This window comes from Paralichthys olivaceus, chromosome 15 (genome assembly GCF_024713975.1).
Source record: "Paralichthys olivaceus isolate ysfri-2021 chromosome 15, ASM2471397v2, whole genome shotgun sequence".
Classification (NCBI taxonomy): domain Eukaryota; kingdom Metazoa; phylum Chordata; class Actinopteri; order Pleuronectiformes; family Paralichthyidae; genus Paralichthys; species Paralichthys olivaceus.
The window spans coordinates 22690128-22715744 of NC_091107.1; the positions used below are offsets into that span (position 1 = coordinate 22690128).

At 39.6% G+C, this 25617-nt stretch overlaps 1 protein-coding gene across 45 annotated transcripts in view; it reads right to left on the reverse strand.

The window, feature by feature from the left end:
- The window catches only part of dlg2 (discs, large homolog 2 (Drosophila)), a 183029-nt gene that overhangs the window by 17830 nt on the left and 139582 nt on the right, over positions 1-25617 (reverse strand). For 28 of the 45 annotated variants that reach the window (XM_069510320.1, XM_069510319.1, XM_069510308.1 and 25 more), the window contains 9 exons: positions 19774-19943; positions 19359-19495; positions 17488-17632; positions 16626-16791; positions 13845-13904; positions 12660-12815; positions 7798-7954; positions 5101-5203; positions 1517-1561 (listed from right to left, as the gene is read on the reverse strand). In XM_069510320.1, coding sequence (XP_069366421.1) covers positions 1517-1561; positions 5101-5203; positions 7798-7954; positions 12660-12815; positions 13845-13904; positions 16626-16791; positions 17488-17632; positions 19359-19495; positions 19774-19943 — 1139 coding nt within the window. Of the gene's footprint in view, positions 1-117; positions 1480-1516; positions 1562-5100; positions 5204-7797; positions 7955-12659; positions 12816-13844; positions 13905-16625; positions 16792-17487; positions 17633-19358; positions 19496-19773; positions 19944-25617 lie in introns of those variants that run through there. The other 17 variants (XM_069510321.1, XM_069510312.1, XM_069510352.1 and 14 more) reach the window with 9 other exon arrangements.

Below are 25617 nucleotides of genomic sequence, written 5' to 3' on the forward strand. Positions count from 1 at the left end.
TGAGCACATAAAATGACGAAATGAAGACATCACCTGCAACAAAATGCAAAATCACAATCTAAACTTAAATCATTTTCTTTTCTCTGCCAGTCTTAATCTAAATCACATCGCACATACCTGTCTGTATGTTTACTTTGATGGTTAATCTTCTATGGCTGTGGTCTCCTCCTTACACTGTGTTCCCCTTGTGGTCCTTCTCTCTGTTCTCTACACACAGTCCATTTCTGTGACTGAGCTGAGTGCGGGACTAAGTAGTGAAAGGGAAACACCTCTCTCCCTCTCCCCCCTGTCATTGCTTATAAGCAGCTCAGGGGCGGGGACAAGTGTAAACGGATGTACAAACAGGATAACTGTTTTTAAACCATGTCCGTTAGTCTTATCAGTCACTCCTTTACTTGAAAAGCCTTCTCCCTTTTACTTTGTCTGACCATGTATAGTCAGATATATCACAAACAAGGTACTGGTTCTTAGCTAGTGATTAAAGAGGACGTTCTGGGATTTGGTTGTGAAAAATGGCCATTGGCTATTGCAGGTGTTCTTTAATTTTTGTTTTTTCTGAAGCAACTTTTCCGTCGAGCAGAGCAGGTTACTGATATCACAGTATATTACAGACAGAGGACAAGTCTTTCTTTTTGGCGTGTTTTCTGTTGTTCATTTGTTTGTCATTTAGCTGCAAAGCTACAGTAGGTACAACAACCTCTCTCTGCTCAAGCTGTTTAAACCATCTGTGCATCCTGAGGATCCCATTCATAACAGACATGAAATCAAAAATGTACCATTTGACATCAGATGCCTCAACAAGGAGAGGCAGTTCCAGCCATTGCATTAGGGAGGTTAGTGTGAAATATGTATTCAATAATTTAGTAAGGACTTTGAAGGATGTTATAAAAATTGAATTCACCCTTGAAATGAAAAAGGTTCCTCATCCCTGCTTCAGCTTGTCTGGCTTGTATCTATAGAACTGTCCAACGTCTGCTGCCAACTACTAAAGCATTTCATTACCATGTTGGACACCATGATATTTTGCAACAGTAACCAATGAACACCATCTCATATTCAAAAGATGCATAAGTGAGTGTGATACAGCATCATGGCACCCAGCACTGTCTGCTCTTTGCTGTTTCTGAAAGCAAAAGTCTTCAAAAGTCTGATATTCGCAAGAATGAATAGGATAACTGGTGGGCAGTTTGTATTTACACTGAGCTGCAACACAAGAGTACTGTGCTAATAACCTCCTCAAAACACAGCACATGAATTAAAAACACACTTTCACAGGGGAAGAAGAGAGGACAGAGTTTGGAAGGTCACAACCTGGGAGCACAGGAACAAAAGGTAAAGGGTGGAAATAGTGTGGAGGAGTGAGAGTCAAACGGGTTAGGACAGGTTAGGATCAGGTGCACTTTGGTGGGAGTGAACAGGCTGTCTGTGATCATATTCACTCAGTGACTCTCACTTAGCCGAGCCCTGGTGAATGATGCTTAAGCTCAGAGCAGCAACAGGTGCCAGTGGCACAGACCTGGAGCAGGAGAGTGGGCCCGTCGTGGTGAGCAAAGAGCAAGTTCTGATGAGTGAGAAGAAAAAGCACTTGTTAGTCCCAGAGGAGTTCAGAGCCCAAGATGTCACCTCAGATGGGAGATTTGGGATTTCAAAATCACCCCTAAATTAAAAAAGACTCTTGATTTCAGATGATGCCATTATTTCCAGTCTGATCAACGTTCTCTGCATTAATATGGAAATAAATATGAGCAATATGAGCTGCTTGAATGGAACACAAACACCCACCACTGCTCTCAGTATAACAGGGTTATACTGTTTGTGACAGTTTGAGTTTGTCACCTCAGAGACATCGAGAAGTCGTCAACCAACAGTCACTGCGTCTGCAGCCCTAGAGTAGATACCACTGTTGTTGACCCTAACCAGAGTAGACATGCCACCTCTCAAAGCTGTCTGATCCATTGCATGTCAACTCACAGAAGGTTGGCAGGCAGTCTGTGGTAGATCTGAATTGGCATGACCATGTCCGGCCTTGATTATTTCAAATTACATGCTAATTGTATAGGGCAAACAAACCACAAACACAATAGATTTATACAAACAGGATGTTTTTTTTAAATCAGAAAATATAATTAATGCTGTTTTTAAGAAAATGTATCAGTAAAAAAAACTGATTTACTTGTAGAGTAGAAAATACCAGAAAAGACAACATGTAATGTTTGGCAACCTTACCATTTGAAGACAATGAATTAGGATAACACTTGTTGTGTCATTAAGTTGTGCTGTTAATCCACTCAACTCAAACTACTTCCCTTTATCATCCATTCAAAAAATTGAAATCCCCAGAGGCCAGCTTGGTTGTATATATATATATACATGTTTATATATCTATTTTAGATAATAGTTTTAGATTTCTGCTGATGGATGCTTTCACTGTGGCTCCTGGTGCTTTTATTTTGAAGGTAGTATCAGACAAAAGTGAAGTGTCACCTTGACACTTAAGGGGGCATAGTTTGGATTATTTATAGTGGGGTCATATGAGGTACTCATCCATAGTCAGTTTATTACCTGCAGTAGATTCGAGTTGGCGTGGTCCCAGTTAGGAGATGGAGGCGGGATTACTGAGTACTGCCTACTGCTGTGGACCGGGCCAGCAGCAATAACATCAAACAGCACTTTTCTTTGGCACTACAATATATCGACCATGTGTATTCATACACATAAGTGCATCTACTCTATGCAGTAATGTAAGCTGCACATCAGCTGTTTTGGTCATAGTTCCAGTGGTTTGAGAAAAAGAAGACAAAAGAAAATAAATTGAGTGATTTTGACAGTGATGATGAGATGGTGTTCAGTGTGGGCCCAAGAAAGAGCCCAAGCCACCTGGGGTGCAGGTGTGTGAACTGTGATCAATGCTCAAGGACCCAGAGAGCTACTGCTGCTATGAGTGGGACTTGTTCAGGATGTTTCTGAATGGAAGGATACCAGTGCCTCACATTACATCTGGCACACCTTCTCATTCCTGAAGCTAAATTGGAAAAAAAACCCGTCCCAGACCAGAGGACCCTAAGTTAATTTGTGCTTGGTTCTCACTAAATTGTAACATTATGACGGAGTCTTAGACATCCAAAGAGTCACAGGCAACAGTCTTATCAACATAGCAAACTTTTATTTAGCCAACTAAGTTGGAATCACAAAATCTAAAGCCACTGATGGACTTTGCCAACAGCGACCTAAATACATGGACTAAATGAGACACATGTCACCATGTGGTGATTATATGAGGGATGAATCTCATCTCCAAATATGTGTGGTCAACTGATTGATGACATATATTCTGTGACGGGCAATCATGTCCCAATTTTGGACATAAAGAGCATGCTTGTCAGATTGTGGGGAATTTATTTGCCCTTCAGCATGTATAGATGTTTTCTTATTTAGTGGTGGTTTTCCATAATCCTTATCAGAAAAGTGAGGACTGCATACAACATTGCACAAGTCATTGCAAAAAGCCACAACTCAACAGAACCTGGTGACAAAGACACTCCTTTGTTCGATCAGCCAAGAAAAACACCAACTCACACCATCTTTGAAATCTTAACACAAGTGAAGTTCAGCTCTGTCCGGTGCAAGCTGATCAGCAGCTGCTACATAATTCAGTGAGCAGTGAATGATCTTATGTATGGGAATAGAGAAGTACAACAGTTAAAAATGCAGTGCCAAAGAAGAGGGCAGATGAAGTGGTGAAGAATATTCAATTTATAGATTACACTTAAACTGATTTCCTTTTTTTAGGTGGACATTTTTTTAAGTGGCTAAAATTTCAAATGAGCATTTTCGCTGCTGGCTAAGTCCACAGCTGTACCAAACTTTGAGCATGACCTCATAATTCTACGGCAGAAAATAAGTACCAAAAACAACCCCACTTCAAATAATCCAAACTATACTTTTAATCCAAATCTCATCTGTAAGACAACTGTGTAAGTGTCCATTGGAGTCAAATCCCTGCACTTGTGAGGTGAAAAGAAGGGACAAAGGGAAGAAAGGGTTTCCTGCACGTTTATGAGGGCAGAACACAGAAGGTATAGTGTGTAGGCAGCATCTTACTGAAAATGAGTAAAGCCATTTCCAACAAATTGGAACAAACCATTTAGTTTTTTATGAAAACTACATTTATATGTCTCTGGCCTTCTGACAGCCATTGGCCGGAGGTATTATGTTTTTGGGTTGTTCGTCCATCCGTCCATCCCATTCTTGTGAACGATGCATCTCAAGAGTGCCTTGAGGGACTTTCTTCAAATTTGGCCCTGACATTCACTTGGATTCAAGAATGAACAGATCAGATTTTGGAAGCCAAAGGCCCCATGCTGTTGTGCCTGCGATATGGCAGGAATGACTGAAGGTATTTTCATGACATCTGACACAATTCACTTATGGATGACCTGATTAGAATTTGGTACAAATACATGTTTGTCTTGTGAATAAGCTTTCTACAGAAAATATGGATTTTATTCAAGAGTGTGGTCTATCAGTTTGAGCACAACTTGTTTAATTTATGATCAGATTGTGTGTTTTTTTTCATCAAAACCCTGCCCTTGCAGTCGAATAGCTCCTGCTTACACTTAAACTTGCTCTGCTTCTGCTCAAACTGTGTGCTTGCACTCAGATATATTGTTGCTCCTGCAGATTTCTTCAACTTTTAATCAGTTGTAGCTCAAAGGTCGACGGCAAAGATCACAGTCGCCTCACATTTCTTCAAAGGTAAAGGTCACAGTGACCTTATATGAATCTAGAAAATAATGTGTGGACAGAACTGCACTGTGACGTATAGGCAAGCAACCACAGTGTGGTGATTCTATTTTTTTCTCTCCTGACAGTCTTCACGACATGTGGAGAGACAATCCTGTGGGCTGCTTTTTGAATAGTGAACAGAACTTAAATTCTTGATAGAGCTTGGTAGTATCGATACATCACTTGGTCGGATAATAATTGCGCAGGGTGGATGACACCAGTGTCACTATTGCCCTGTGTATATCTTTACTGTTAAACAGGACATTTAAACCACAGGGCTCCAGTTGATACAGTCACTTATTTGTCCTGACTCACCCTCTGGTCTGTACTGGGCAAAGATGGTGACCACCTGTCCCGCTCCTTTCAGTGCTGCTGCTGCTTGTTCATGTGTGGCCCCTCGTAGGTCGATGCCATTTACCTGTTTTGACAAAGTGAAAAATTCACAGGATTATTGTTATATATACACTGTATTATTTAAACTGAACAACATATGCAATTCATTTTATGTTAATCTGTATGCCTCCATGCCAGTGACAGCTGTGGCCAGAGGCATTCACTTTTCAGATTGTCTGTCCATCTGTCTCATCAATGAGCTCATTCTCACGCTTTGAGGGAATTTCTGAATTGCCAAAAATGTTCACTTGGACTCAATGGTGGCATATACAGTAACTGTGAAACACTGATTGTAGGTTTGAATTTTATATTGTACTTATTTATCCTTTCAGTATGACATTGTCCAGATATTGTGATCAGAATCATAATGCATCTGTCTTTGTGTTTATGAATGGATGCACCTAAACACTTCACAATGATAGTGAGAATATTATTCTTGAATTCTCATCTTTAAAGACACTGATTAAATCTATTTTTCTCTGCATCTTACATTAAAGTACCATAACAAGTGTTCCCCTGTGTCACATTATCGCTAGAGTTGCTGTACTAACCACATCTATATTCCAACAGAGGGAAAACCCAGAGGGTCATCCACTAAACAGAAGATTGGACACACACACAATATGATTCAGAGCCGTAACATGGTTCAATCCCTGACTCCCACATTCTGCATTCCAAAGTGTCCCGAGGCAGGATACTGAAGCCCTAATTGCTTCTGATGGCTGTGCTGGCAGTAATGGTGTAAAAAAGAAAAGACACTGATGATAGAAGTGTGTGTGTAAATGCGTGTAATGTGACTTGTACTGTAAAGTGCTTTGAGTAGTCAATAAGACTGGAAAAGACGTATGTAAAAACAATCAATTCATCCTCACACGCCTTTCCCACAACACTTGGTGTGTAATCTTAATTGAACAATGGCAACAGACTAAAGAGCCCAAGTGTAAATTCAAAGAGCCACAGAATAAGAACATAGCGTGTGCAGAGACTGAGGAGTGTGTGCTCAATAGGTGGGAAGAGACAGGTCAGGTTATTGTTAGACTTCAAATCCAGGCCACTGTTGGAATGCTAACTGGCTGCTTTCACCAAGGCAGACCGTGGTGCTGATTGGATGCAAGTGAACAGCCAGATAGTGCCATGCTGATTAGATTTTCTCTGGGCTTTACAATAGCGAGACACTGAAGTGAAATAGAAAGTGTAATCTGTTGAAGAGAGTGGCATCAGTGTGGGAGGCAAGCTATTACAATTAGCTATAATGAGGGAGAACAATCAATTCCTGCGTGCTACTGTCCACAGTGTAAACTGTTCATTACCTCAGTCAGTCATCATCATACTTTGATTATTGTTACTTGTGACACGGCACTCGTGAACACAGCCAAACACACAATGCAGGATGAGTAAGAGCTGCTGCTTTAACAGTATTACATTATTAGCATTGGACTCATTCAAAGTGATTGTAGCAACCCTACCTCACGGTATCCTCTCATAACAAAAGACTGTAACCTTAAAACCAGGAGTGTTTATAACTGGGGCTATTTTTAAAAGATAAATCATATTAATCACAGGATTTATTCTTAGAAGCCAAAATAAGGCCTGTTACGATAAATTTTCAACGGAGTAAATCAGAGCACAATTACATTAGGCAGAAAATTAGTGCTGTCATATGCTTAAACCAGTCTGTCAATCTAGTATTACCTTAATTTTTGAATGTTACAGTAAGCAAGTTTGATCATAGCATGTAATATCAAGTTTTTGGAAAGGAAATGCTGCCCAGATGAAGTACAGAATCTTACATGTGCCTATAGTAAGTAGATGTGTTATATGAGGACTTCATTAAAGATTTCCTTCACACAACACATCTAGACACAAATTGAAGTAGTTAAACAATAGTGCTCTTTGAGGCAACTTAAAACTGACTAAACTGTGTTTCAGTTATTACATTTTAGGACTGAATTTCACCTATAACTTCACAGATGATGACCCCTGGCCATTAATCTGATCAGTACAAGGCCCAAATATATTTCATTTACACTCTTAAATTGTGTATATACAAGACACAAAAGTAGAAAAACCTCACATTGGACTAACATTACCGGAAGCATTAATTGCTTACCCAAATTGTTGCAGATTCATTTTAAATAATTGACTAATCAAATAATTGTTTCAGTTACGAAAGAGCTAAAGTAATTGGGATACCCAGGCCACAGTGGATTGTTGTTACAATCTATGTACAGTTACGAACCACGGATATACCACACCTCAGTCATAATACTGGAGAAATACAGGGATAGAAAAATAAAAGACCAGGTTGTTGTGTGTGATCTTGAAAATGAATCTGGGCCAGTAGGACCATTACACTTAATATGCTGGGGAACACACAGGTCACTCAGTGGAATCACACAGTCCACTGTTTTGAAATTATAGCTTAGATTATATTCATTTTATTTTTTGGGTCTTTCCATATAAAGACTTTTTATCACCAGGTAAGCAGATCTGTAATCTATAGTTAATTTGAGCTGTTGTACAATGCTTCTCCAAATCCAGACAGTAACATGTATGGTTATTCACTTAACATTTTCTTCGAACATGCGTGTGCTGCTGACGTGGTTCTTGTGCACTCACCGATAAGATCTGGTCGCCTCGCCGCAGCTCTCCACTCAGATCGGCAGGCCCTCCGGCCAGGATGAAGGAGACAAAGATTCCCTCGCCATCCTCACCGCCCACAATATTGAAGCCGAGGCCTGTGGAACCTTTGTGGAGCACGACCTTCCTGGGTTCCCTGTAGAAACAGTTCAGATAGTACATCAACTCGGGGGAGTCAGTGGGTCTCAACATCTTAAGCTCAGATGGTGGAGGACAGAGAAGTGGACAACGGTCGCACGGTGTGTTGATGGAAGCCTCAGTGATGCTTTTCTCAGGAAACAGAGCTCAAAGACTGCTGGAGCTCCACAGGGGGATGGTGCTCTACTTAGGATCACTTGTCCCCAATTCAGTTCTGACGGAGAGGGAACCTGACTGCTTTCTCACACTCACACACAGGCTCTTTCTTTTTCTCTCTCTTACACATAAAAACACACATAAAAGAATGCATCAAGGCACAGACTTGGAAATAAACATACTTTAGGGCCACAGACTACGAATTCAAGATTTGGCTCATTGTACCCCAGATGAAAATATTGTGTAGTTTACAACTGAATTGGTGTCTACATGGAGAAACAGTGGTGGGAGAGAAACCTACTGAATGATGACAGGAGTGATTCTTCTCAGAGTCAAACAGGACTGATTTAGAAAGTAAACAGAAATCAGAGTTTTTCAGAGGATGACAAAGAACAGTATTATCATTAATGTAGTAGCAGCACACTGCCATCTGTTGGTGAATGAATTGAACATCAACTACAGGCACAAATGAGTATCAACTTCAGGCACACAAAGAAGCAGAGTCATTGATGGCAGTGTGCACTCAATGTCCTTTTCTTTGAGCCTTTGTAGATGCATAACAAGCATTTGTCCTCTACTTCAGTATGTCATTTACTTTCTCACTGTCAACAAATCCAGCCTCCTATCCGACACTTAGAGTTTCTGGCTTTAACACACACTTGGTGGTTTCAGCTAGACTCTAACAAGCCAATAATTACTGTATGTACAAACACACAACATGTTATGCTAAACTGGGCTTCCACAACATTCATTTACATGAGCACAGAAACTGACCTCCCTCTAATCGTCCCTCCCATCACCTTCAACCATCCTAGTTGCAACCTTGCAAGACTAAGACATCTTCTGGTTACACAGCACTCTAGTTTTGATGCCCTGCAGAATGAATTGACATTTTGTCTATGTTATAAAAGGAAGAGTGGAAGGCAGCAGAAAGCTCCTGTCCTCCTGGTGGATGAAGGCACCAGTCAAGCAAAGAGCAGCAGAGGTTTCATATGGAGAGAATGTATCTTTTTCATATGTACATCATTCCTTGCTCACTGTCTGTGAATAACCAATCATCATAAAACAGACATTTGGTGCCTGTTATCGTTGCATTTCCAAGGATAACATTTATTGTTGCATGGTTTACATCAGACACTTAATCAACTCCCTACAGTGAATGAATGATTAATCATGGACCATTTGAAATATGAATAATACGTTTGGAAAAGATGAGATACAACAAAGCTTAATATAGAAGTACAGCTTGTGAATGATATTTTCAGAAAAATTCATCTGAGCTTCATGTAGTTTTCTCATTTTAATTTAATTAGCACGGCCATTTTGCCTATATGATGAGGCAATATCATCTACATCTTAATTTAGCTCTCAAATTGTGGTAGGCTGTAACCTTCATGATCATTTATTTCTCAAATGATTTACATTTCAATCACAGCTTTGAAATATACTGAACTGTTATTTAAATATGTACCAGCTGGTTATTTGTTTAGATGCATTAAACCTCGCTGCATTCTAGCTGGTTTGGAGTGTAGGTGAAATGTAGTGAGGTAGCAAAGTAAGGTGAGCATGGTACTTAAAAGACTTGAGGACAATGATGATTGTCTTGCATTATGGACAATGTCATACTGAAAGGATAAATAAGTACACTATAAAATTCAAACCTACAATCAGTGTTTCACAGTTACTGTATATGCCACCATTAATTAATGAAGATTTTACATCACTACCAAACCAATCTCCTTGTAAAATCCCTTTTCCACAGGTCAAACAACCCACTAACACCCACCATTATCTGGCTTTTGTCTGCACTGGGGATGGATACAATTGTCAATCATTCCCTCCTTAGTAGACACTGGTTTTTATCATCTACAGCTCTGATCAGCAGTGATGGAAACATGAGTGAGCGAGAGAGTGAGCACTTCAGTTTTTGGTGCATTTGTGACGTCAAACATGACGCATCAAGGAAAAGAAAAGGAAAGCAAACTCCTAAGTCAATAGGCTTTTATAGTGGGATTTAAATCTGTAGATAGCTGCTAATTTAGGTGTAACAGAGGTATAACATGTAACATGTATCTGTTCATCCAACACAGGATTCACTGTCACATCTACCATGTGATTAAAAGTGAAATTACTATTCATAATAACAAATAACCATTCACAGCAGGTGAACACTCTAATTGCTACTACTACATCACTACTACTGAATACTTGCTGAACGCTATAAACAGCCCCTCAAATACAAATATACAGTCACATATTAGCAGGATGCAAGGTGTGTGAATAGATGAGCTCATAAAATATTTTGTCCCCAAAACAAATAATTCCAAAGAAATTGAAGAAAGCTACATTTAAAAACTGAATAGTATCAGAGGGGAACTGTGGTAATCCCAGGCTAAAAATATATATTTATATTGGGTTGCTTTATCTTGCATTACAAAACTCAATTACCCAGTGAGACATTTTAAAAGGTTGTTGCTCTTCTAATTTAATGCCACAGTTCATTTTAAGCTCAGCTAGGCTTTGCTGAGGGTTCAGCTTGGCTGCTGAATGACTCGGTCTTATAGCTGACGATACAGGCTCATATTTCATGACCCAGCACCTTTGGTTGCCCACAGTCCCAAAGATGTGATTCTGTCGTTATTGGATCAGTCAAAGGAAATACCTCATTTTTACTCTCCTCCGTTGAAGATAAATGAATCAGTGAAGTAGCAGTGTTACCATGGTAAAGACAAAATGGTTCTTAGCTGGAACTGGTTTAACAATAAAAGCATTTTGTTTCAGTTTTACAAGCAGAACAATAACATTATGCTCAGACATGACAGGCAGCTACATGCTCTAACACACAAATTCAATGACTAATATAATGTTACTCAATCTAAATCAAGCAATATTTTTTATGATGCATGTATAAGCACAGAGAGGTCATACAGTATGTGGTCAGTGTTAGATGGTAGTAAAAGATTAAGGTCAGGCTTGTATGAATGAGGTTAGTAAAAGCATCCAAATACAAGGTCACTTGTTACCAGGCCACATGCAACATGATCAAACCACGAGTTAGGGTGCAGTCCATTAGTGTGACATGGCCTCTGCTTCTCCCCCTCTCTGCTGCTCCTTGCATCTTTAGAGTAAGAGGATGAAGGCATTGCATTCACCAAACGGGATGTGAAATACTCGTGAAGCACAACATCTCATCTGCTCTATGAGTTTTAAGGAAAAGCACCTTAAGTCGTATGACTGCTGTTCCAACACTGACTATGGATCTACTGCTGTGTCAGGATGCAGGGAAAACAACACATATAACCAATAGTATCTCCTATTTAGAGTTGGTTTGTAAAACTATTCAGAATTTTTTCTAAGGAGACCAAAATGTACTTGTAATGGAAAATAAAAAGAAAGAAAGAAAAGAAAGAAAGAAAGTTTCTGAATTTGGATTATTATTATTTTAATGTTTGCAGTCAATTGGTAATTATGAATCTAAGCAAACCATAAATCCATGTGGAGTTCCTCTACGATCCTTTCTCGGGCATCTTCTATATAACATTAATATAATCCCCTTATGGAATCTTATGTAATCTCTTATCATAATGATAAATCTCTGATCTGCTTGAACAATATGTTGCCTCCAGACCCCTCAGGTCAGATTTCCTTACTGTTCTCAGAATCTGAAACTGTCAGCTCATTTACATCAGGCTTTACAAATGTATTGTTTGATTCAATATACCAGTAAATAACATATGTAACCTCTTTTAATTATTATTATTTAATCAGTTATTTAATTTTTTTTTACATTTTCTTTCAAATTCAGTTTGATTGTTTAATGTCTCATATCAAATGTTTTTAATTATCCAACATCTCTGTAAAACCCTTTGAATTGCCTTGGGCCTGAATGGTGCTAATAATCATCTTGCCTTGAATAGAGCAACAATCATACAATTATATCAGTATTGCCGTGATGGTGCTGTTTCCACAGCAGCTGGCACTTAATGCTCTATTACCATCAGCTCCACATTGAAGGGGTGCTGCTGTGAGTCTCTACTGTTAAATCCACAGAAAGGACTGGAAGATTTTACCATGGAATTATGGGAAGTAGGTGAATTACCTGAATGGAGAGCACCTTATGGTTATGCTACATTCAAAGACATTACCTGCATTTTATAGTTTCCTTCTAGTGTGTCACATCCCTTCGTAATGATAGTGAATGTAACTCCAGAGGTCCTTAACATGACTTCATTCTTACATGCCACTATAATTCTTTTGTGACAGGCAATGAGTTCCTCTGTCTGTGCTCAAAAACAAACTTTGATTTAAAATAAAAATGTGCAGGTGGTAGATAAGAAGCTACTGCTACAGCAGAGTCCTGAAGACAGAGGAGAGAGGAGAGTCGAAAAAATTGCAGAAAGGCTTTGTTGCCAGGGGCTTGAAGGAGGATGCAAGCAACTGAATTCATGAGAAAAAAATATGTGGTCGTAAAGAATATATGGTAATATGGCATTCCATTTACACGGTGGGAATGGGATGGGACACAGTGGCGGAGTGGTGAAAAGTACCTGGTGATGTCCGAGTCAGGGAACAGGCTTAAGTGATAGTTTGGGAGAGGGGCGGAGTGAAGGAGGCTTTTGTCGCACTCCACTGGGGAATAGTGTCGGGGGGAGGGAGCTTTGTCACATAGTTTGTTCACAGTGCTGTAAACTGGCTCGGGATGCCTACAGTGGAGTGAGAGACAAGAGCAGAGGTTAGTGTCCAAAGACGGAGGTGGGGCTGAACCGACTGGGATAAACACAAGTGAGAATGAGGCATAATGACGAAGGACAGGAGGAATAAAAAAAATAAATAAAGAAGCATTGGATATGGTGGAGGTGGAGGAGCCACTGATACATGATGTATATTATATGTGGTTATCGCTGGTCAAAACCTAAAATCAAACACAAGAGCTGCCCTGCTTTACATCATAAAGAGAAAAGGCAACATAATCAATATCTTACATTGAAAAAACAGCTATATAGATTGTATGGGTACAATGAGAATTGTTGCCATCATCAATTCATCTGTCTGATTTTTTTAAATTCAGTCTAAAAAATATCAGAAATTATTGAGACGTTTTTGCCACAGCCCATAAAATCTAATTTGAAAAGACTGTATGACAATATTTCTGTGATAAATGAATCCAGTAGTAGCAAAAAAGAAATAGCTAACAATCATGTAATGAAATGAATTTGTCAATTAATTGAAAACTGTATAAAGACATCAATATTCATTTAACAAATTTGTATATCAACATGCCAAATGTAGCAGTGGTATTACTTGATGTCTAAAACTAACGATTTTAAGAAAATTGATTTCTGTAATAAAAACTACAGCCACTTTTTTTTGCATTTTTTTGTGAAAATTGAAATTTGATCTCTGAGAAACAAGAAAGAGAGAAGAAAAGCCACTTCAGAAGATGTTCATACCATTTGGTCAGGCAAAAAACAAATAAAAAGAGGTTCATGCTTAAAAACTTGCTGTGATGAAATTCCAGGTGCATGGTAAACTGATATAGGTTTTTCAGCTTATGAAAAACAGCTGATGGCTGATATGTGATTGTGATATTATTTTAAACTTGTTAAATGTTGCATCTGATAAAATACAACAATTTGATAATAGTGACAAATTACACAGAATAGATCTGTACACATGCAGTAACAAACATGCAAGTGCATGCATTAGGTGACAGAGCACAGTAAATACCTCACCTCAACTGGAAGTGCTGGGAATCAAACCTGTGACCCTCCCCATCATCTAGCGAAGGATTTCTAATAAGATGGAAAGATAAACCTTTGATAACAGCATTCATGAAATGCTGCATTTTTTACTATTCTAATGTTTCCCCTTTATTTCTTTCAAACATTAAGACACTGATCAAAGAAACAGTTGGAGGCGTGTTACACACAACAAACCAAGGCAACTGAAAACAGAAAAAGACACAACCTTGAAAATAGTGATGTGAATGTTGCATGCCAGAGATTTGTTGTCATCGACCACATCATCTCAAAACGTAATATTGTGTATTATGTCCGCTCACAGTACGCCTGCATGGAGATGTAGAGCTATCTGCTGAGGATGCATCAGATTCATAATATTAGCTCAACACTGAGGAAACGATGTGTGTGCATCCCTGCTGATTGTGAACCGACGTGGATTCAAGTGTGTTTACTGCAGCATGCAGGAGTCATTTATACATGATGTGTGTGTTCGAGACACTGTGTGTTAGTGTCGTGAGACTGTAATGTGTGTCTTGTAGGCATACTAGGCAGAAAAATATATTAGAGTAGATGGATGTGTAGACAGTGTGTAGGTCTCCTACACACACACACACACACACACACACACACACACACACACACACACACACACGTGAAGAGTTTCACACAGACTGGTGGCATGACATCACTGTTTGGCCTGCCTTACATACTGCAGCACAACAACAACAACAACACTGCCATACTGGTCTTGCCCTCATCCTACTACAGCTCTCTCTCTCTCTCTCTCTCTCTCTCTCTCACAAACTCTGTCCCTTCTCGCCGACCGTGGCTGAGGAGAGGGAAATGAAACGTCATCATCACGATGACATTTAGAATTTTGCGAATAAGGAACAACTTTTAACTTTTCATTGATAAACGGTTATTAAAGATAATAATACTAATGATAATAAAATGTTAAAGGTGAATTGAATGAAATTTAAACAGGCTGAAGAGTTTAAAAGTGAATGCAGCTACTGGACATGCATCATCAGTGTACACTGTGTGCTCTAACTGTATGTGTGGAACACAGTGCTACACTTTAGGTCAGCATGGTAATCTCAGAGGCTATTAGTGATGCACCTTCTGCAATAGCAAACAGTAAACCTCTTATCTCCAAAGAGAATGGAGGACTAATCCTTCAGTTATCCTCTGAAACGAGCTTTTGTCATCACTCTGCTGCAATACTTCTGCACCGCTCTTCCTTTTGCAAATGCAATATGACAACACAGCATAAATTTCAGCACAGCACGCAACAATGGCCTAATCTAACAGCCATTCCTCAAATGCTGTGACATACGAAATAGACCAGCTGAGACTGCCACTCACACCAAACCTTCCATGTGACAAGGAACATCCACCTGTGGAATCATTTGCTGACCAGACTAAGAAAAGCTTTACTCTTAGATTTGACTTGATCAGTTATTTGGCCCATTTCGTCCAAAGCCTTATGGCAGCTTACTTTGGGATTAGGTGTTAGGGTAGCTGAGGTGGGGAGTTGCTAATGATTGCCTGTGATTAAGCTTTCTTCTCTTTGGACTGGCAGCAGCTGACGAAAGAGGTAGAAAAATACAGCAGGCAAGGAAAAAAACTGAGGGATTAAGCAGAGCAGCATTCAGAGATTGTGCACTTCCATAGACTGATTTAGTTTCCACTTTTACTGCTTATTAAGAATAAAAAAGATTCAATCCATTTATTTTCATTGAATATTTCTGCAAAAATATTAATACATAAATGTTCCTGTAAACTTTGTTGGACTGTGCACTCTTTCAGCTGTCCAAAATGCTGTAATGCATAGTTTTTAAGATCTCACATCTGATTTATGCTACGGTTTAATAGCCTTTTCACACACACACACACACACACACACACACCACTGCTCGTGTGCCATTTCCCTTTTCTGCACTGCTTCATAAAAATGTTTTTTTGTTGCATGCACCACTGCCTGTGTTGCTCCTAATTATTGTGGCTTATCTTTACAGATGTGACAAAGAGATTCCAAACAGACGCACCAAGGTCCAACAATGGGTATGTGCCACGATTCATCTTAAGCCGTATGAAAATCCATAAGAAAACACAAATGATACAGCAAGATGACTTCTGATGCCGTCCTAACAGACGAGAGCAGCAGATACACTGTCTTTCTCTACACATCCCCTTTAACAACATTACAAAAGCCTTTCTAAACAACCATCACAGCCACCAACAATAAAACACTACAGAACCATGGCTCTGTTATGTTTAGTTGTTGTTAGTTGAAACCTGGAGCAGACGTAAGTGACAATGGCACCACACAAGAAGAAATCATAAAAGAGACATTCAGCTGCAAACACAACACAGCATAACATAAATGCTGGACTACAACAGAACAGTGGTTTTCAAATAACTGTTTCTGTGGAACCTGTATTTTATAAATATGTTAGATCAAATGTGATGAGGATATAAATATTGCAGGCCCTTGTCGGGGATCAAGGGAGCATTTTTATCCACACAGAATTTTTTTTTTTTGTGGGGCCATCTTTGAAAAACACTGTAGGGAGAAACAGACTTTGGGATTAGTGGGATTTCACAAAGATAGCAGGTGATCTTTTCAAATTGCAACATATCTCCCATTGGAGATGTGATTGCTTTTTGAATTGCAACACAAACACAAATCAGTCAGGATGAGGAGACAGGAGGAGAAGGGTGGCCAAAGCTTCTACCTGTACTTCTAGTAGTCTGGTGGGAGGTAATTACCGTAAGAAGGAAAAACCATCCAACCTGTTTATATCCTCTTCCCCCAGTAAGTGCTTAGGAAGGGGGGAATAACTCCCTGGGGAGATGGGGGGGAGACCGGACTTGTACTCCAGAGTTCCACTGTTGATTGGGGAAGAGATATGATTTTCCATGGCTGGAGAGAAAGCTGTGGGGGTAGAGTGACAAAGAGTAAAATGAATGATTGTGGGATTAATATCTGTTATAGTTGTCTGTATTATAAAAACTAATAAATAGTAAAAAAGGTCAGCTTTTGTTCAAAGAGATTTCAAATGTGAATTATAGAGTAAGGATAAAGTGAGGTTTATGAAGAACTCAAGTGAGAGAATTCTACATGTTCACAGGATGTAATGGGGGGGGTTAGTGGGTTTAACAGTACATTTACAGTATTGTTCAGTGTGGGCACTCTCATCACTGCAGCAGTGCGAGGTGAAAACACTCCAGAGTGGAGAGCTTAAATGCACATAAATCCATACTAGTACACTAGCGACGAGTTAAAAGGAGATTGATTATTGGATTTACAATCATTAAGTGGCTAAAACACAACATCACATGTGTTCTGTGTCTGCCTGACATGTAGGTAAGAATAGTATGGTAATATTAGTGGCATAGCAACTTCATAAAGTGATGGTAAATCGAGGTTGTGTGCACTGAACTTAAGGTAACTAACTAAAGGTTTTGCGAAAGAGAGGTTGACTCACAGTCGTGCTCTGAGATGTGGTTTTCACTCACACAAATCTCATGTGTCTTTGACATTTGCCTCACAACTTTCTCTTTAACATAGTCAAACTTTTATAAAGAAAGATGACAAATCAACTGATAAATACAAGAGACGGTGACTTACAGTGTGTGATATCAGGAGGCCCATAGGGATCTGATAGGTAGACATTGGTGGGCTTTCCCACCTTCAGGTAGACCACGTCCGATGTGTTCTTCAAAATGGTCACAGCCTCTTCATGAGACACTTCCTCCAGACTGTAATTATTCACCTGTCCAGACAATGAGAAGTCTTTGTGTGTTTAGTTATTCACTTTAAACGCTGCCCTTTGTTCCCTTCCTGCTCGCAGCCGAGCGTGTTCCCTGCCTCCAGGGGACTGGATTATGACAGATGGTCTTCTGGTGAGAACGCGACAGTAGGAAGGTAATTAAATTAAGTGCTGGTCAAGAGGGAGGCCCTCCTCAAGAGAAAGCTTGCTGTTAAACTATTGAGCCGCTAGGTTTCTACATTGTTGCTGTCATTTAGTTTGCATGTTTTCAGCTGCAAACACACTGACAAGATAAGTTCCCATAAAAAGTCTAATGTTATTTATGGGATTATCTGTAATTAGTCTGTCTGTTAAATCAGATCAAATCAAATTTTATTTGTATAGCCCAAATTCACAAAACACATTTTGCCTCAGAGGGCTTTACAATCTGTACAGGTAGTAACACCCTCTGTCCTTAGACCCTCGGTTCGAGTGAGGAAAAACTTGACCACAAAAAACCCTTACTGTTACTGTTTTTACAGAAATTACTTAGATTGTTTTTGACTATTGTTCTAATTTTCATGTTGTTATCATAGAAAAAACAATACAACTGCACAAAACCTGTGTCCTAGTATGAATTCTCAGAACATGAGTGTGTCTTTCCATCATATCTCTTCAACATTGTTGTAGTGGCAAGAAAAATAAGGGGAGCTCTTTGGAGTGACATGGATTAATGCAATATGTAATAAAATGTGATTTGATCTTCTTCAGACAAGATGATATTGATAATAACAAGAAATTATAATCATTCATGTCTTGACTGAAGACATCCATAAGATATCCACAATGGTGGTAGAAGTCTGAGGCTAACCCTTGGATTAAATAACTGGTCAAACGTAATGTCAAACGAGTCCGAGCTCATTCCACAGCATCTTCATTGGGTTAAGGTCTGGACTCTGGGTGGACTGGATTTTCTATGTTTGAATTTATTCTGTAGTAGTTTTAGGAATTGTATTTCCCCTCGATGATGCCAGTTAAGGAGCACTTAAGTAAACTTCATGCTTTGGTGTGTTTTGGAAATTAGCTGTTTCCTCCATGATATTGAGCAATGGACGCTCCTTGTTCAGTGTGTGGTAGACTCATGAACGGAGATGTTAATACCACAGTACAACTAGGCTGATTCCAGACATGCACGGACATTCTCCAGAGGGGCTGTATGTGTGGATGCAGATGTCTGTGTAAGAGCCTCTGTTGAGTTTCTCTGGCCAGTCCCCTTGTTTAAAGTCTGCAGAAACCCTAGAGCCAATGTGAGAACCCAGCAGGAGATTCTCCGCAGGATTCAACGCAAGGTGAGCGTGTTGAGAACGTTTCTAACACATGATGGATGCACAAATGAAAATCAAAGGGAAAAATAATGTGCTGTAAACAAAAATACATGATCTCTGCAGCCGAACTGATGCGGTACAGCCTGTCTCTGCCTGCTGCACCAGCCCTGACCCCTGTAGAGATTTCTGTGTTGTTGTGAACACGTCAGAACGGAGAATCTCCTGCTGCGTTGTACATGTGTAAAAGTCAACCCCCGGAAAAATTCTGGACCCGATTCTCTGGACATTCTCCGAAGGTCATGTCTGAAAATAGCTCTATAGATCAGAGGTTTCATCAACCAAAGTAACTGGAAACAGCCTGTGTATAAAAACCATCTTCCAAAGGCTAAAAATGGGACTCATGTGCCAGAATACCAGGTACCCACCATTAACAATCTGTCTCCCACTTGTAGTTGCCCATCCTTCTGTGCTGCCCCACCTTCAATGATTTTGGTGACATATATGCTGTTGTCACCAGGGATGTGCTGGTTTCCAACTCCACCTGCAATACTGAAGCCAAGCCCTGTGTGTGTGCACATGAAAGTAGCCGGTTAGCGTCTGGGTTACGTGTCTGACAGACATTAGACATGAGGTGTGAACACGATTACAAGAGGACATAAATCATGACATACCAGCATATGGATATCTTTTATAATTAGAATGTTTTATGTAAATATAATATTATAAAAAGTCTAGTCACTAAAGGGTGATATGAATAACATCACTCACAGGTAGATTTTAATTGCAGTAATTGCAACATTGAGTGAGCGTGAGTGTGTCTGTGTGTGTGTTAGAGCACACCTTTTGGTCCTTTGATGAGTTTGATCTCAATGATGGTCTCTAACATTGGCCTCCGGCGCCGCACATATAGTCGGACAATAGAACCTGCAACCTTCAGGGCCTCTACTGCCTTACTGTGGGAAACCTCAGAAACGTCTGTATCATTCACCCGCAGGATGCAGTCGTTTACTCTAGAAAAGAAACAGGGTGGAATTGGGTTGATCATGATTAATACAAATAAACATCAAGGCTGCACTCATTCTATTTCATTCTTTAAAACCTGACAGCATGTTTAAGTGTGGGGCTGTGTGCAAGGCAGATGTACAGCAGCATTTGAAAACATTCAGAGAATCAAACCCCAACGTAGCATAGTGGTGGATCAAAGATAGTAAAAGCTTTGATTCAATCGCACAATAATGAATGTCATTTTATTACAATAAAGATGAAACATTCTGACAAAACCGAAGTAACCAAGAAAAAAAATATTTTTATCTAGAAAGCAACTTAGAGACACACATACAGAATAGATTGAATTAAACAAGTGGCAACTTTTGTAGAAACAACTAACATGTTTACAGTGAGAGTTCTATTTCTGCATCCCCACACACACAAACACACGGAGACACATCTGTTGCCAGATGTGACCGTGTGTGCTTGTTGGCAATAGATCAAGGTGACCCATGTGCCTCGTCACCGCTTTTAGATTGCAGGCAACACTGTGCATATTAAAGACTTACGTCTGTGATAAGTGACAATGTGGGTTAGACTGTGAGTTGGTGTGTGCATGTGGGTGGGCACACAAGCGGGAGAAAATCAGAGTCGGCAAGCAACTCAGTTAGAAATCCCCTGAGGTGTCGACCAAAACATTCATGCCCTGGGACTAAAGGACACAACTCTCCTGGGGGTGCTCAAAGCAACAACTGTGACCCAATGTGAACAGAAACACACACACACACACACACACACAAACACACACACGTTTGTACTTCTATCTTAGTGAGGACACTCATTGGCAGAATGCATTCCCTAGCCCCTAACCTTAACCATCCAAACTAAATCCCTAACCCTAAAACCTAGTCTTAACTCCCAAACAGTCCATTAAAGGTGGGTCCGAAAGTGAGGACCGGCCAAAATGTCCTCACTCTGTAGGTCCTCACAAAGACATCTGTAAAAGAGCACACACCACACACATAAATGATGTTCTCCCTTTGCCTCCCACCCTGTCACTCTATATCCAGATCCTTCACTGCATCATCATGTTTTGTACCAGTAACCTTCAGACAGTAGCAATATAGTTAGGTAATATACAAACGACTGTAGCTAGACGATACATCTCCACTTCATCCCACTGTACAAACATGACACCAAAATATCCCACATCCTGGTGCAGCCAGCTTGCACTGGTGATGTCAGTTTGAGTCGAGTCGTGATGTGGAGAGTGATCATGAGTCATTCTTACTGTAACAGTAAATCATGATGTCCCAGCTAATTAAACCAAACTCAGCAGAAACATCAACGCTTGTACAATAGTGTGATAACGACTATACATCCACTACTTTGAAGTAAAAACTGCCCAAAGATTGTTAAAGTTACCATAGTAACATACTAAGATTGTTTCTGATCCCAATCATGTCCTGAACAGTGAATATAGATTGGCACCATCTGACCGGAGATACAATGTTCCACGATTTAATAAGTGTCCCTCACAATTGTGAAGGACACAAGGACGTGCAGTTTCATATCCGGTATAATATTAAATTGTAGTTAACTAGTGCAGTTCCCTTTGTAAACCTGCCACTTTGGAATGGGCTGTTTGCTTGGACTCTGGTAATACTCTGGAGCTACATCAGAATTATTTCTTATCATTAGGGAGTCCTCAAACAGTTTTTTTACACATTGCATGTGGGTTATTTCAGTCTGTTAAGCAATCAACACATCTTCAGGCGCAAGTCAACAAGTTAAACAAATAAAGCTCAAAAACTCAGCTCCATATAAAAATTGCAGCAACCAAATTGTCACTAAATTGACAATAACTAATGATAATGAGAATAATAACCAATACAAATTTGAGTTCTGTTGAGAAAGGTCTCAACTGAGAAACAACAAATGCAAACAAATTAGGGTAATTTGTAAAAATTAATGATTATATGCAACATTTAAGCGATAAAGTGGTGAAGCTATTGTCTATTGTCTGCATACTTTTTCATCTCCAAAAGAGCAGCCTCCATGAGAAACACTTATAATGCTGCAAGCAGTCCCTTAAGCCAGGCCAGTGCATTAAGTATGCTTAGTGCTCTGCTACAGTGTCCTAGAGCAGTGACAGGAAGTGTGTCTGGCTTATTTAATGAGAGAGAAAAGCAAATCCCCATCAGGCCTCCATCCTCACGGAGATTAGACCTCCACTCCATCCATAATGCATTAAGTCTCACAGCCCACCTCAGAGTGGGTGACCATCAATTAGGTTAAGTGTTACTTATGCCCAGCCTGTTTTTCCTGTGAGCTGCTGGAGACTGATGCTGCATGCTCATGTGTCTTTAGCATTTGGGATCCGACAGCAACTTTAAGATTACTTGAAACAAAAGATATGCAGAGCTGAAACCATGAGCAGAGACTGATTTGGAACTGGACATTGCAGTTATATGAAGTAACATGTACATGCTCTCTGGCAATATATTGATGGACATAAGTTTCATGTTGTTAGTGTTTTTGCATTGTCATAGCCTTGGTGTGATTTTTTCAGGTGTTGTTTCGCTGTCTTGATGGCAAAAAAATGGAAGGGACCACCAACCTGCCTTTAAATGAGTGATGTCCATAATTTGCATTACAGATAGAGCACACACAAGTAAGGAAAAACGTTTTGGTTAATTCAAGTGAGCAGCGCAGCCGCAAGACATTTTAGTGAGTGACAATTACAGCCATATGTTGAGTGAGGTCACAATGGCCATGTTTGACTTTGGGAAATAAATACTGCCTGCTGCAGCTATGAGTTATGACTATGTACATAAAGTTAAGTATTTAAGCCTTCAGCCAGAGCTGTCTCATATAAATTCATATATAGCTGATGATCTAGCAGTCAATGAACTTTTTTTGCACTGCCTGAAGAATATGTATGATTATTTTGTACTCGATTGTTAGGTGTATATTCTGCTGTGTATTTAGTTGTCAGTCATCGTGATTACTGCTGCAAAACTTCAAAACTTTTTAAGCTATTGATAATTTTTCAATGATGTACTTTTCTGAAATGAATCATTGTGTTGTACTGTACAGGTGTTGCTACAGTTTTTTCCCTTCAGGATCAATAATCTAGATTCATACACAACCCATTCCTATTGCAAACAACATTCCCTGAATTTCTCAGTTCCTCACTAAGTGATTCAAGTCATGAATTTGTTCTCAAAACAAATGGAGTGCACCAGTTGCTGCTGCAGTATCTGCCCCTCCACCACCCCAGCAACCACCTGTAGCCACCGGGGGGGTTACAAGTATTTGCTCGTCACTTCCATCATATCTGCGTAATCGGGGGAGTGATTGAGTCGGAGCCTAGACGCCAACACAAACTATGTGCTAATGCTGCAATAAGCAGTTGAACGTGAGTTAAATGGTAAGTGGTTGTATTTATATAGTGCTTTTCTAGTCTTGAAGAAGACTCAAAGCGCTTTACACTACAGTTTGCCATTCACCCATTCACACATACAGCGCATCTAGAGTAGCACTTTTTTTTTTATTGTTGTTGTTGTTCTATGGGGCAATTCGGGGTTCAGCATCTTGCCCAAGGTCACTTTGGCATGCAGATGGGAAGACTGGGAATTGAACTTCTGACCTGGTTGGAGGATGACTGCTCTACCCCTCAGCCACAGCCACAGTTGTCTGACTGAATTATGTTTGTCATAGAAACGCTAACTCATTGCAAATAAATCCTCTTCACTCAGTTTCACCTCATTAATGCAAGAGATTAGTTCATTTGAGAGAATTGTTTTAGCAGTTTTTACTCACAGTATCTCAAACTACAACTTGATTGATTATTTTTTTTAATTGAGTTGGTATAAATTCAAAGTTTTTCAAAGTGTTTTTTTTTCATAATTATACCAACATTACTCCATCTGAAATCTAAAAAAGCCTGCCATATACTTCTGACAATTTATGTGTGGAGTTCATCCGATAATTTCTTAAGGAGTCTAAAAACAGTTCCCCTCCAGACTTGTCTCATTGTTATCTGATCTGGATGACTCTGTTAGCCACTAATTAGGACCCAGGACTGAGGAAAATATTCTAATTTAATGTATTTACCCTTTAGGTTACAGGAAGTCTCATCAAGCCTAAAATAAGTCAACATTGTTACTCCTGCTTGCAAAATACTAGATTAATGCAACAGTGCTAGATAGACATGTATTCTTCTTCCATCTATCACACTGTTGTTAATAAACACAACGTAGGATTAACTATAAAAAGTCATGCACAAGGATAACATATCAGATGTATACAGCCCATTTCATATTCTCATGCTGCTTGTTGGACAACAACTGTAAAACTGTACACAGCAGGTCTAGATGCAGTACAGTACTTCACCGCCTCATACACATTTGCATTACACCAGAAAATCTCCAGGAATGCTGTAAGAAAACTGCTATCAGTCGAGCTCTCACTCTCCAGTTTCACACTTGGGGTTAAAGAGTTTATGTTTATTACTAAACAGGCCAAGATCCCAGGTGATAAAATCTGGCAGTGTTTCCCTAGAGTCAGCGTTCACTTCAGTTAAGTGATGAATGAGCTCAGGCTGTACTGTGTTGCCTCCTTAACAATCTACTGTAGCAAATGATGTGATGGACTGTATCCGTTTCTGAATGTCAGATTGCCTACGCATAAAAAGTTAATGCTGCAAAGCTATGTATTGACACCCTGGTGCAGCCTTTTCAATACACTGCAGAGCCCCTGGATATTTCACAGTAACTACACTGATCAAAAGTTATCAGACATTACAATTGTGTATCAAATTATATAACACTGCACATCTGTGAAGTTGGCTCCCCATGGGACCAGGAAATGAATAAAACTATTCATTTGTGCACTAAGAATTTACATGTGAATGCATGGGCCGATTACGTCGGCATCACATTAACGGCCAACTTACTCGAATGTGGCCTCATTCATTTGCAGAGATTTTGCACATTTGTACAAACAAACTTAGAATGGCACTAAGTAGGGCACATACCTCTGCAAATGATGCCCAATAATGTGGAGGCATTTCATTCTTTGACATTTATTAAAGCTGCTGTATTTGTGGTCCTGCAGAGCTGCTTTAGTGTCAGATGCTTAGTAGATCAAGACACACATCAATAATGACTCTACGGAAAACAGAAAAGGTGCTAAATAAAGTCCTACTCAGTGAGTTTGTAATTCCTGAGAGGGGTGCTCATGTTTCTATTCAAGAAACATCAATTATTTCAGTCTTTACATTATCTTCTACATTTTGTCTTATTGAATAGAATTAGCTCTTCGTACTTTAAGCCCTCCTATTGTACCGAAGTGTTAGCATTGTTCGCTTTGAATGAAACTCCCAAATGAGTACATGTTAATTTAAATGAGACAATATAAATTGAGGCTCGTGTGATATTCAATGACATTTAATATAAATGCTAAAGTAGTTACAAAATAAAGAACTTGTTAATAAAGATGAAATTAGCTTGCAGGAGTAAACACAGGGAGTAAAAAGCCAGGTCTCCAGATGAAGGCTTTGTGTATTCCAAAAACAGGAAAGACAAGACAAGGGTTGATAAAAATGGTGTCTGTCATATAATGTGCACATCAGTTAAACCTACTGTTTATTCCTACTGCTTTAATTAACTGATCAAAAGAACCCCGTCCTGC